We start from the raw sequence: 13475 nt of genomic DNA on the forward strand, positions 1-13475 counted from the left end.
AAAAACCACCCAGGTGGTTTGAACCTCTCTCACCTGCTGTTAGGCGGTGCCGGAGATGCGGGAGCAGGCAGTAAGTGGTTTGTGCTGCTGTTCAGTCGCTGCCCAAGAGTATTTCTGGTAGGGTATTTTTTCAGAGGGGCTCCAAGTCCCCCATCGCTTAAGGGATGTCTGTAAAGAGCTCAGAGTAAAACTCAGGGAGAAGTAAAGAGCTTGCAAACCCCGTGTGAAGAGGAGCGGTACCAGTGGCAGTGGGTTATAAGGGAGCACGCAGGCAGGGAGGTGTTAGACACAAAAAGTGCCCGGGGGAAAAACAAGCGTCTGCATTTCTCCTTTTTTGGGTTTTCTTTTGATACTTCGCCCTTGTTAAGGAAGGAGTTGCAGACGGGGAATATTGAAACCCAGGTGAACCGGAGGGGCGATGGGGGCCGAGCAGGGGCTGCCCACCACCCGGTCAGAACACGTTGCGCTTGGCCGCACCGGAGCGTTTGAGGAAGCGGAGCTTTCATTTACACGGAGGTTTGGGGAATTTCTCTGTATATGGTGACAGGCTGGGCACTCTGTCGTGCTGCTTTTCCTGCTCCAGTCACCCAGCTGAAGCACCCAAATGCACAGGGCAGGTTTCCGTAGCTGGTCACCCTGGAAAGAGCCAGTCTGACCGGCTTGCCTGCAGCCCCGGAGCAGCCAGGCGGGAAAGCCAGCTGGTTTCAACAACTGCACGTAACAGTTTAAAAACAAACAAAAAAAAAGGTCACAAACAAAAAAAAAAGGCAAAACGAGTCAAATAAAAACCCGCGACAGGGAAGGAGCCGCTCAGCTTCATCGCTGATTTCCCAAAGATGCCCGTTGAGTCATTTCATCGGAAAAGCATCCCGGTTTCTGCGGAGCAGAGGCAGAAGGAGCGGTGGGCCGGGAGCTGTGCTGCCGGCAGATCTGGTAGGTATCATCCCTGTCCCAATGGAAGCGGCTCTGCGTTTCGGCACCTTATTTGGCTATTGCTGCTCGGATGGAGTGAGGACTTGTTGCAAACAGTGGGAAGAGCCCCGGGGATGCTTGGCTGCCTCTGACGCAAGAGCCTCGCCAGTGCATTTTTGACCTTGCTTTGCGTCTCGGCCGAGCATTGGAGATCACACTGCCCGCCTCTCCGCACACCCACCGCCGAGCAGCGGCACTGGGAGGAAAGGAGAGTCTGCGGGGACGGAGAAGGCAGAGAGAGCGGCTTTCCCCTTCCTCAGGGAAAAAGAAACTCTGCAAATTGTTTTAAGAGCGCAGGGAACCAGCAGCCTCTACCCCACGGCAGCAATCAGCTGTACTAAAAGGTTACTCGCTCCGGCGGCGTCGTATTGAATTGCATCAGCTGGGAACCTCGTCCAAACCGTTCTGGTTGAGAGTAACCCTTTCTATTTATTGCCCTATTGTTTCACACTGGAAGAACACCGAGATACAATCTGTGAAAGCTTTATTGTTACAGACCGGCTTTCCCCTGCCTTCCCAAGCCATCACCCTGTGAATTATGCTCCAGCTTTCACGTTTGGGGGGATGAAATGGGGGTTACATTGACAGGGATTAAGGCCCCGGGAGGATTTGGTGGGGGATGTCATCTGCTGTCCGTCCTCCCACCGTTCGGGGCAGCATTACCCAATTTTCCTCTGGCAGCATCAGCCACGTTAGCCCAAATCCTCCGCACTGTTTATGTGTAAAACCTGGCTTACTCTGCCCAGAGCAACTTTGGGAAAGCTTTTATTAATGTGTACGGGAAAACAGAGGAACAGACCTTTAGAAATATCTCCATTATAACAGCAAAAGTGAAAAGGTGGTGAGACTTTATCATCCCCATTAAGATCCCCTTCAAAGCGGCAAAGCTCCCACTGCCGTTTGCAGGAACCGCGCTCCTGGAGAAAGCTCTGGGCTGGCGGAGCCGTCCCCGAGGCTGCCAGGCTTTGTCGGGATGCAACTTTCTACCAGCCGTCACGGTGCAGGACACATCCTGCCCACCGCCACTGACCACCATGCTGGACCTCAAAACGCATCTCCTTCCGCGTGACGGTTTTTCAGGAAGCCCGGTTGCCTTGGCGGGATGTATGTATCATTGGGTGGAGAGCTACAGGAAGCGGATAATATTTTTTTTTTCTCTCCATTTGTGTCGGTTCAGACTCTTATTTAAAGACAGTTCCTATTTCCTAGATTCACAGATGGTAAGGACGGAGGGAACTAGCACATCGCCCAGCCTCAGCGAGGGCACGGCGCAGGCCATGGACCGCGATGCTAAGGTAAGGGGTTTGCCTAACGAGAAGTATTCTGCTTATGAATTAGGGGCTTTTCAATGGCCAGCGTTAAAAAGAAAAACAACAGAACCAACCCTAAAGGCAGCAGAGCGGGCAAGGCTGCTGCGGAAAGGCGCTCAAAGCATCCACGCGTGTTTGGGACACGGAGTTTCCACCGGCCCTAGAGGACGCTGTCCGGGCCGGCTCATGCGCTCCCCTCTCCGCACGCTCCGGGGCGGCCCCGCAGCGAGCCCCGGCCCCGCAGAGAACCCCGGCCCGGCCCGGCTGCCCCCGCCAGCAGCACCAGCCCCCGGGCCAGGCCGGGCCGCCCCCCGGCGAGTCCCGGATGTTGGAGCGGCCCCGCTTGCTCCGTCCTTCGCTTCCATAAAAGGCCAAGGGGGCCCGGCGGCGCGGGGCGCGTTTTTCCTTTAATTATTATCCCCCTCCTCCTCCTCCTCCTCCCCCCCCATCTCCTCTCTCCTCCTCCCTTTCCCCGCCCGCCCCTTCTCCTCCCGCGGCGGCCCCGCAGGCAGCGGCTGGGGGGCGGCGGGGCAGCGCTGCACCCCCCCGATCCCGCCCCACCGCGCCCCCATCCCACCCACACCCACCCCTTCCCGGGGCGCGGAGGCGGGCTGTACCGTACCGTACCGTGCCGAGCCGTGCCGAGCCGAGCCGTGCCGGCGAGCGGGCGGTGAGGCGCGGCTGGCGGCGCAGGAGGCCGGGGCCATGGCGCTGGACGGGATCCGCATGCCGGACGGCTGCTACGCCGATGGGACGTGGGAGCTGAGTGTCCATGTCACCGACCTGGGCCGCGACGTCACCCTGCGGGTCACCGGCGAGATCCACATCGGCGGCGTCATGTTGCGCCTCGTCGAGAAGCTCGGTGAGTCCCCCCCCCGGCACCCCCCACCCCCCCCCCCCCCCAGCCCAGCACCCTGCCCCGGCATCCCCCCAGCACCCAATCCCCGTGCTGTGCTCCAGCACCCTGCCCCAGCATCCTGCCCCAGTACTGTTCCTTAGCTCCCAGCACCCTGCCCTGGCACTCAGCACCCTACCTGAGCACCCCATCCTAGCCCCGAGCAGCCCCTCTCCCCCATGCACCCTTCCAGGCTGCTCCCAGACACCCCCCCCCCCCAGCCCCGGCACCCCCCGCTCCCAGCCCGGCCAGCGCCCAGCGCTGCCGCCTCCCAACCGCCTCGGGCCAAAACCGGCCAAACTTTCCCCCCCACCCCCCCTCGGGGCCGGTTTGACTCTGCCGGGGGCTCAGCCCCCGTCCACCGGCTGCTTTGCACGCAGGGTTTTACACAGAGCTGGGAAAGTTTTTAATTTATGGGGTGATGGGGCGGGGGGGGGGGGAGGTATTTTTATGGTTGCTCTCCGGTTTACAGGAAAATTTAATTGTGAAGTTGTAGCTGGCTCTGTGCTGTTTCGGACAAGGAAGGCGCCTCTCAGGGTACTTTGGGAGCATGGGGCGATTAACGGGGTGATGTGGGCGAGGGGGGGCTTAGGCTTGGGGAGCGGGGACACCGCGGTGTCCGGTGGCTTTGGGTGCGCACCTGGACAAAGAGCCCGTTTGTCTGGGACGCGTGGGAACGCGTGGCCGAAGCCACCCGGGATGGTTTCGTGGTGGAAGAGCCAGCTTGGGCGCGCTCCCCGCCGAAGAGCGAGCACCCCAATCCAACCGGCCGTGGGGAACTCTGCCCCGCTAAACCTTCCTCTTGGGTTTTTTTTTTTTAATCAGCTTGTTAGGCTCGGGTGTTTACTCAACGGTACAGTCTGGGATGATGACTGTAATTGCTCAAATAAAGTATTAATTGCAAAGTCCTCGCGCGTGCCTGCGGCTGTGGGAGTAGCGGAGCTGTCAGCTGCGCCTGCAGGTCCCGGTTCAATGCAAAGCCCTTGTGCGGCTTTAAAAATACCATCTTCCACCATGCTTAGGTTTTGATTTATTAATTATCTGAAGTTAAAGGAAGGAAGAGACGGATATAAATATGCTTGTTTCAAAAGGAAGCAAGTGCTCGCATCAAAGAGTCTCGTGCTGGAGATAGCCTTGACTCTCCAAAAACTTAATTTTTTTTTTTTTTTTTGTTATTTTTATGCTGGAGCTGCAGAAAGATTTGCTGAAGTTGAGCACTCAGTGGCTAGGGAAAAAAAAAATAAAAAACCCAGCTTTCTAGAAACAATAAAAAACCATCCCGTTGATCAGAAATGAGTAAGCGATGCTCCCCTCTGTTTCGAGTGGCGCTGGGTGTCAGGGCTGGGAGATGCCGAAGCAGAGCCGGGGCCGACTCGTGTGCCGAAAGCCGGGCGCGTGCATGGGGACGAAGCCCAGCGAGGACCTAAATTAGCGCCTGACGTAATGCATCCCCTCCCCTAAATGTGTTTGCCCGGATCCTCTCCACTTGTTAAATTAGGGATTGTATTAGAGGGAAGGAATCCAGCGGCCGCAGCGCTGGCCCTGGCAGGGGGGAGCGAGGCTGGTTGCTCTCCCGGGGGGCTCAGCCCCAATGCCCCCCTCCCCGGGACGATATAGACCCTGGATATCTCCGGCTGTTGCCTTCCCTTTCCCCTTGGCTTTTGTCGCCGAGCCAAGCTATACGTATTTAGTTCCTTTTAATCTTCCTGCATGTCAGCTCTTCCAGCCCTCTCATTATTTTTATGGCTCTTTGAGCTCTTGCCAGTTTATCAGGGTCGGGTTTAGCAGAGCGGGGTGGGACGGGACTCACTCCTCACCCTCATGTGCCTCCTCAATACCTTCCTTCATCCAGCCTCTGCCGCTGCTTCGTCTCCAGATATATTAATTTTGCAATTTTTCCACGTCGAAACCCTTTCCCTACATTTTTAACCTGTTCCTCTGTCCCTGCCGGTGTTTGTTTCCCTTTGTTAACAACTCCCAGCATTAAAAAAAAAAATTATTCATCTTTTGCAAAGCGGATTTTTTGCTGTGAGTTTTAAGGAAATGTCTTAAAAATAAACTTTGCCTGCAGCTCTGGGATCCCCTATGAACGGCTCCGCTTGCATGTTGGGGGGGTGGGGGGGAATGGGGGGGGCTGTGCCTTGGGCAGGGGTTTGCCAGCCCCGTCCTTTGGGACAAAACTCCTGTAGGCTTCGTGCTGCCGGAGGGAAGGGAAAGCAGATTTTTGTGGCCTGCCCAGAGTTCCACTGAAGTTTAGGGCATCGCTCTGAATTTGCGGCAGACCAGCCCTGCTCTGGTTTGTAGGATGCTGGTAGAAGCTCTTCAACCTTTAGTGAGCTGGAGGGGGGGGGGAAATGCCTTTCCCCCTCCCAGCAGCAAGGGGAGCTTGGAAAAGGGAAAAAAAAAATCTAGATTTACATTAGTAATTTCTGATGTTTGTAGGAGAAAATGATCGCAGTGAATAGCCCTTTGCCTTGGAGAGGGCTGGGGTGCACAGGGACGTGTGTTGGGGTGCCACAGTCGGAGCAGGAACGCAGGAAAGTCTTTCCTCCCTAATTGCAAGGCTGTGGATATCAGTAAATCTTGTCGACTCGCTCCTTGCCTGCGCAGAGCGGCTGCGGTCGGACTATTTGGGAATAGGCAATTAAAATCTGTCACTAATGCAGGCAGGGATTGGAAAAAACCCAAGCGGCAGATAGGGATTCTGGTTACTCAAGTGAATTGCAATGACCTGTTCGCTCCCCTGTTATTTATCACCCCGCTGGAGTAAGCCACTTCGTTAATTGAGCAGTGCCGTATGCTTGGCAGAGTCATCTCTGAAAAACAGGCAAAAAAAAAAAAAACCAAACCTGCTGAGGTTTGAAGGACAGCAGTATTTAGTTGGTCCGTGCGGGCTGGGGTCTGTACTGGCAACTCCTGGTGTTCACCCAGGGGTTTTTTTAGGAGTTTTGCCACTATTGACTTAAAAAGAAAAAAAAAAATGAGGCTTAAAATCTCTGGGAGCAGAGGGAGGAAGGAAGGAAGTGAACAGAGGTTATTGTTGTTGTCAACTTCAGGCTGTTTTAAACGCATGCAAGAAAAAAAATTGCTTTTTTGAAATGCGCTTGGGTGAGCTTTGTGGGATATACGTTAAACACAGGATTGCGTTTGGGGGATGCTCTGTCCGGTAGTGGGAATAAAAGGCTAGCTGACAGAAACAGGGAAGGGGGGGACAAATGGTGGCTGGCAGAAGAATGGTTTAAGACAGATGACCTAAATGTGCACTGAGCAGATGCAGAAAGTCCATGGGTAGAAGTTTTGCAATGGAAATGCAGATTTCTCCCTAGGTTTTTTGTACAGGCAGTATGTGCATGGCAGCCAGCTCCAGTTGCGGGGGCTCACTGGGAGCACTGGGGGAGGACTGAGCACCTTTAGGTGTTTGTACCTGAAGAAAACAGATAAGTGAACAAAAAAAAAACCCCAAAACCCACCTGGGTTTGGAATTCCGATACTCCTGGACCAAAAGGCTGTAAAGCTTGCTGCATCCCCTGGCCAGGGCGGGAGGGGAGGGTGGCTGGCGGTGCTGCCCCGCGGCGTGGTGGCATCCCCATTTTATCCGGCGTGGTGGCATCCCCATTTTATCCAGCCAGGACGGGCACACGGGCTGCACCAGCGATAAATGTCAAAGCAAACCCCCTGCCCTCCATGGAGAGCGGCTGATAACGCCAGGCAGTGATGACATCTTCTAAGGCCTTGGGGTTTTTGTGACTCACGTCTTTGATAAGGGTTTGGGCAACTGTTTTAAACTCCATTGTTCCCCGTGGCAGCTCCCTCGCTATCTCCTTTCCATCAGTTGGGAGAGGGCGGGACGTCACCTGAGGACTGGCACAGGAGTTGTCACATGCAAAGTGTTTTGGTTTAGGTGACATAGCACATCGTAACAGATCAGGCTTGCTCTTTTGCTGGTTTTTAGCCCGCAAATGTGTCTGGGGTTCACCCAGGAGGCTCTGTTCGCAATCGAATGGACTCTGCCCACGTTACGTTGCCAATGACTTCAGCTGGACTTTTTGTGAGATCGATTGGAAGTATTAGCGTTCTCCCTGTAAAGTCTCATTTTCTTAATGGACCCCTTAAAGGGTTATGAATAAAACACCAAGAAAGTGCAGCGTCATTGATTTCCCCAGGTTTGCGTTTGAGGTTTTGCAGTGCTTATAAATGCTCCAAGCCGTCGTGAGACGTGCTGGGGAAACGCTTTGCCTTGAAACTGGAATGAACTCTTTGAAACAGCTTAAAGCTGTGTGAGAGAAATGCAGAGTCCTTGTCCCAGCCCATTCCTATTGCAAACACAAGGCAGGATGAGTCTGCAGAGCTGTCTTGCAGGCGACTTGGTCCTTTTGCTTTGGCCATCTCCGGGCAAGCTAAGGGCTCACTAGGTGACCATGTATCACCTCGCTGTTAGAGGAGGCGAGAGAAGTGGTTGGAGGCTGAAGAGAAATAAAGGAAGGGTTTTTATTGTAGCCATGCTTTCCAAAAATACTTACCTGAGCATCAGTGCTTGGTGCCTGGAGTATGGTCAGGACATTTCTCCGGTCCATGCTGCCAGGATGACAGCTGAGCATCTTCATCTGCAAGATCTGCAGATATTTGTCTGGCCATCAGCTGTCAGTCGAGACGAGAAGGATGTTTTGCTTCAAAATCGGTGCTCAGTCACCCCTCAATATTGCTTTTCAAGTACGTGGCATTCAGGAGAGGACTCTGAGTGCCATTTAATATGCCGGGAGGCTTGTAAGAAGCTGTTTGAATTCCCTTTGAGGCGGGGTGGTGAGCGGTTGTCTCAAATAACGTGATAAACGGTGGCCGTGTTTGCTGCTGAGGGCAGCTCGGGCTGCTGCGGTTTGGGCAGGCGGGACTCCTGGGATGCTCCGCACTGACCCCCCGCCACGTTTCCTTGGAGAAACCTCATCCCAGGCTTTTAAACAGCTAAACCTGCACAGCTGCGGGGAGGTGGGATGGTGAGCACAGAGGCTGGGGGGGATAAAGTCCTCCTGCTCCAGAAGCAGGCAGGGGTTTGGGCCATTTTGAGGCGAAAGTGGTACCCTGGAGGCGGCCAGACGCTGCCCAGCAGAGATGCTCCAGGCACAGACGCTCTCGCTTCTGCAGCATCTTCGTGGAGACCGACGGAGCTGCTAATGCACCCTGCATTTACATCCTGCCACTCGATTAAGACCTTTGCTAGTGACCTGTGCTGAATCCTTGTCCCCCAAATAACACGTTTTTACTGACATTTAAATGAGAATATTCAAGTGCCTGCTGACACGGATGCTCTCTGGCTGCGCACATTGATCTGTGTGGGGCTGGCTCTTTACATTAAGTCCAGCTTTTGCCTCCAGGAAGCTTCCACGTAGGCCCACACCAAATTACAGGATTGTGTCTCAAATAATGTCCTCTTTGTTAGGCTAAGTGGAATATTCAGCTGAACTGCCAATGACCAGAGGAATTTGGGGCGGGGGTAGGTAAGAGGCATATGCAGGCAGCTCCAAGCTGCGGTCACGGCAATTAATATTTCTACCCAGAGCAGTGATGACTCTTTGGAAGCACAAAAAAAAATATTAATTTTTTAAATTTTATTTTTATTTAATTTTTTTTTAAAAACTCTTTCACTACGAGCTATCTGCTTTGGCTTGAAAGAGCCCGGCCGATGACACAGATCCCGGTCGGAGGGGGAAGAGAGCGGGACGGGAGGCGGCGACGGCGTTCCCGCGAATACCAGAGCCTGGGTTTGTTGTACCACAGACAGGAAATTGTTGGGTTTGCTGCTCCCACCCAGCCCAAATCAGTAGTTTCCTCTTCCAGCTCCGTCAGGTTTCGATTTGACGTAAGGCGCGCGGGGAAGCCGGTGTGGGGAGCTGCGTTCATCATGCTCATGCCACTCCAAGGCAGCTAAAATGATAGAAATCATCACATTCACGCACTTCCCTTTTTTTTTTTTTTCCCCCCTTTCTTTTTTCCCCCCCATAGCCATCCTTTCCTTTTCCCCACCCTTCTCCATCAAGGCTTGCATTTCTCCCAGGCATCTGGCTGAGTCTCCCTCAACCCTATAAAAACCCAAACAAATTGTACTCAAAATAGTTTTAATATTTCCGTATAGAAGCCAAATGCCTCCGGGTGTTCCCTGGCAGGGATTTCTGAACCCTCTCCGTGCTGTTACGCGAGTGATGGTTGCGTTCCTAGCAGGCACCATCCTCCTCTGGGTACCAGGGTAAAATCGTGCCCCACCTCTGATTTTTGATTTAAAGAAATGGCATTTGGTAGCTGTCGGTCTGTAGCTTGCCGAGCGCCGCGGGTTTATGAGCAGCTTTTTGCAAACCCGCTATGGGAAGTTATAAAAAACAAACCAGGGATCTGCGTTTTAACCCTTGGTCTGTGATTAGGGATGGGGGGAAGGATTGTGGATAACTGCATGAAATTGGGGGAGGATTGTGGATAACTGCATGGAATTGTGGATGTGGGGAGTGTTTACCGAGTTGGGAAAGAGAAGAGGGAGTATTTGCACTGCAAACTTCAGCCGTTTCGACATCACCCATGACACTATCACCGTGAGCTCCTATTTTGGGTGTTTGGGGGATTTATTTATTTTTTTTTTATTGGTGGTTTTTCGTAGAGACAAGGGGAAGGAAGGAGATTTATGGCGCTCGTGGGGCTCTTGGCACACCGACTGCGGCCCAGCATCCAACCCTGGGCGTGCCTGGGGGAAAAAGTCTCGTAGCGTTAAAACATCTTAAAGAAGATGCATTTCTTCATTCTTGTTCTGAAATGTGAATTAACCGATAGCTTAGAAAGGGGCAGAGAAACAAAACCGAACCAAGCTCCTCAGCTGGTGGGATTCGGTTCTGAACGTTCTTTGTGGCTTCCAGGGTTTTTCAAGTGTTACAATTCAGAAAAATACCGAGATGCACAAATTCCTGCTGGATGGAGAAATGATGAGGTTGAGCAGAGTTGCCGTAACTTAGTTTTCTTGCCCAGGTTTGCTTTTGCACATTGTTCTGGTTTCAGTTGTCCAGGCTGGAGCTTCCACCAGGTAGAAATGGTGGGGAAGGGGAAGAGAAGAACTCAGCAAACCAGAGGAAAGCTTCTTTATTTTCTTTTTTCTTTTCGGAGAACCGTGCTCCTCTGCTTTACTTGGCGCTCGCCCGTTTTCCCGTTGACTTTGCAGCAGCTCTGGGTGCAGCTCACGCTCGGCGTCCGTTCAAATACGAACCTCGGTCAGGAGCTGTGTGCATGGCGTGTCCGTGTGCCAGCGTTCGTCCCTCTCTTGCAGACAAGGTGGGATCTTGGAGGCTGTCAATTTTTGGTAAAATGCAGCCGAATTTGGACAACAGGTTGAGAACAGCATTGGGAGGGGGTGTGTGTAGGCAAACAGGCACAACGGCAGTTGCATAAACCTTCCCCTTTATAATCTCGGGTGGTTTTTAGCTTGCAAAACAGCTACGCAGCAACCAAAAATCCATCTTGCCCATTATTACATTTTAAGTCTCTTACCAGCCGATTATACGTGTTTGTTTGGTGGTTGGGTGGGGGTTTTTTTCCCCCCCCTCGTCCCTGCAGGCATATGTACTTTTGGAAGGGTTAATTACCAAAACTCCAAATTCAATTAGAAAGTCTGCGGTTTATGACATTGCCTAGAAAGAGCTATATCGCTGTCTTGCTGAGCTTCCCTCGCTCGCTGATAATACACAGAGCTTTTCTCAAATTGATGTCCATCTCGAGACCCGTCTGCAGCAGAAATTGTCCTCGCCGCCGCTCTGCATGTCCTGCCCTGCGGCTTTTGTGTCTCAGCTTGGTTGTGTGATGGTGAGGTGGACCCAGGCTCAAGGTTAGAGATCTTAAAGCCCTTTAAAAGTGTGTTGCTTGCGTCAATGGGCTTGGGCTGATGTGCACGAATAAGTAAGAAAAATGGTGGGGTTTCCTCCCAGGGCATCTCCCCATGGCTCTGCAAAGGACCCCGGGCAGAGACCGGCTGCTCCCCCCAAATCTTGCTTTGCCCCAGGAGCTCATCCTGAAACTCGTGCAGGGCAAGGCTGGTGGCATGTGAATTGCTTTTGGCTGCCGTCGCTGCCAGGGAGGGATGAGACTCCTTTCCCTGACGCTCTGCCTGGGGGGGATGCACTTTGGGTGAAACCTGGAAGGTTTGGTGTCCCTCTCCTGCAGACCAGGACCCCCATCTGGACCAACGCTGGCTCACAGGTTTGCTGTGGGGTGAGGGTGCCCAAGGCATCGCCACGGTTGGAAACCTCGCTTTCCGGGGGGTGAAGCTTTTATCGGAGAATAACCGTCATTCAGACACACTTCGGGGAATTGCCTGGCGAGAATGAAGCTTCAGACGAGAAGTTGGGAATTCAGGTTGCCTCTTCCATCCTCCTTTATCCGCTGTACACATCCGTCCCGCCAAATGTCCTCTGGCCCTGTTATTGGGTATGATGTCTTCTTGGCAGGGACGGCTCCCTTATGCCTTGCACGTTCATTGGGGATGAGTCAGGATTAACTGCTGGCACCGTCACCCTGGGGCACTTTTCCTTTTTGGTGAGGGAAGCATGATATACGGCTGGAGGGAGAGCCAGGCTGGTGGTCAAGGCAGTGCAGTGCTCCCTGGGGAAGTGGTCTTCCTTCCTTCCTTCCTTCCTTCCTTCCTTCCTTCCTTCCTTCCTTCCTTCCTTCCTTCCTTCCTTCGCTGCTGTGTTTCTGTCCGATGCTTCCTATTTTCTGCCGGATGAATCATGGAAACCATGTTCCTTAATTGAGTTTTCTGCCATTTCTCGTGGTTCCATGGGAGGCAGGGAGCAGCCGCCGGTGAAAGCCTCCTCTGAGGGGGGGGGTGCTTGATGGGAAACACTCAGCACAATCAGGTTGTAAAGATCCTATTGCTTAAAAAAAAAAAAAAAAAAAAAAAAAATCCACCCTTGCTTTCCTTTATTCCCTTCCATAGAAAAATGAGCAAGCCAAATTGCTCTGGGGTGCTGGGGCAAGGATTTAAAGCAAGGATTTAAAGCAAGTCTGCGCGGCGCTGGCAAAGACCTTCCTGAGCTGCTCGGTGCTTGTCAGCGGGGGGGTGTTGGGGAGCCGAGGTGACCCTGGCTTTTAGCTCCTCCAGAGGATTTCCTGACGTTTCAGCTGGGTTCAGCATCGCTGCAAAACTGCTCTCCCTGCTCAGGGGGTTTAGACGGGGTTGGGAATGGCTTTACTGGGCAAGTGAGCAGCTCGCAGAAACCCGTAGACCTCCTGCTGCAATAGGTGCTGAGAAATAAAATAGATTTTGTTATATATATATGTATGTATGTATGTATAATGAATGCATGCAGAAAAACATAATAAATGTACGTAGGTACCTCTAGGGCAAACAGCATATGCTGGGTTCACAGCTTGGGGTACGGATTGCCGGTGCCTTTTGCATTTGTGGGGTAGCATCAGCGGTGTAAAGCAAATTTAAAAGGGGTTTTGCCGTTCTTTCCGCAGGTCAGTGACATCCGTTCCAGCAAAGGTGCCTTTCGGCGTGGCCGGCACGAGATAAATCGTTTTGGCCCTAGGAGGAGGGGGTATTTGGGTTTCAGTACGAGCAATGCAAGTAGTAGATACTGCCGTGGCATCTTAATGAATTAAATTTCCAAGTGCTAGTTGAGTAATCCTATTAACACTGAAAAGAGCTTCCTTCCGAGAGTTTACTAAAAAAAAAAAAAAAAAAAAAGGAACTTTCAGGCTCGTTGGGATTTGCTGTTCTCCCTGAAGCCTGTGTGCAGACCTGGCTCCGGCAGAGACGCTTGAAGGCTCAGCACCCCGTGGGTCGAGCAGCTCGAGCCCCTCCACGGGGCTTTGGGTTCCGTGTATCAGCCTCGTGCTTTTATAAAGATGCTCATCCACGGGGTGGGCTTGTACGGCATCCCTGCTCCGCGCGCGGATCGTGAAACAATACCAGTGATTTAGAAACCAAGCGGTAAAATTTCACGGGGGCTTTTGCCGTGCCTTGTCGCTGGGCTGTGCACGTGGTGGGCTCTTCAGGAGGGGCTTGGTTTGGAGCAACAAAAAATTGACTGCTGCATTTATTTTGGTTTTTTGTCACCTCTTCCGTGCTTCAGCTGTCGAGACATGGGCTTGCCCTTGTGAGCTTTACTTATAAACTCAATACAAGGACATTTCTTTCTCGAGCAGCGTAGCAGCACGTCCCCTTGTTTGCAGAAGATGCTCCATAATTTTTCTGAGCAAGGACACGTTGAACGTCTGCATTCAGCATTGCATCCTGATGTGCTCATGTTCTCCACACATTGTTT

General features: G+C 52.7%; 1 protein-coding gene across 4 annotated transcripts in view; it reads left to right on the forward strand.

The window, feature by feature from the left end:
* The first annotated feature begins 2764 nt into the window (after positions 1-2764).
* Positions 2765-13475, forward strand: part of FERMT2 (FERM domain containing kindlin 2) — a 51160-nt gene continuing 40449 nt past the window's right edge. For 2 of the 4 annotated variants that reach the window (XM_054826303.1, XM_054826304.1), the window contains exon 1: positions 2776-3144. In XM_054826303.1, the coding sequence (XP_054682278.1) occupies positions 2988-3144 (157 nt within the window). In that variant the 5' untranslated portion in view covers positions 2776-2987. Of the gene's footprint in view, positions 3145-13475 lie in introns of all 4 variants that reach the window. The other 2 variants (XM_054826306.1, XM_054826302.1) reach the window with 2 other exon arrangements.

The sequence above is a fragment of the Grus americana genome, chromosome 5, assembly GCF_028858705.1.
Source record: "Grus americana isolate bGruAme1 chromosome 5, bGruAme1.mat, whole genome shotgun sequence".
Taxonomy (NCBI): domain Eukaryota; kingdom Metazoa; phylum Chordata; class Aves; order Gruiformes; family Gruidae; genus Grus; species Grus americana.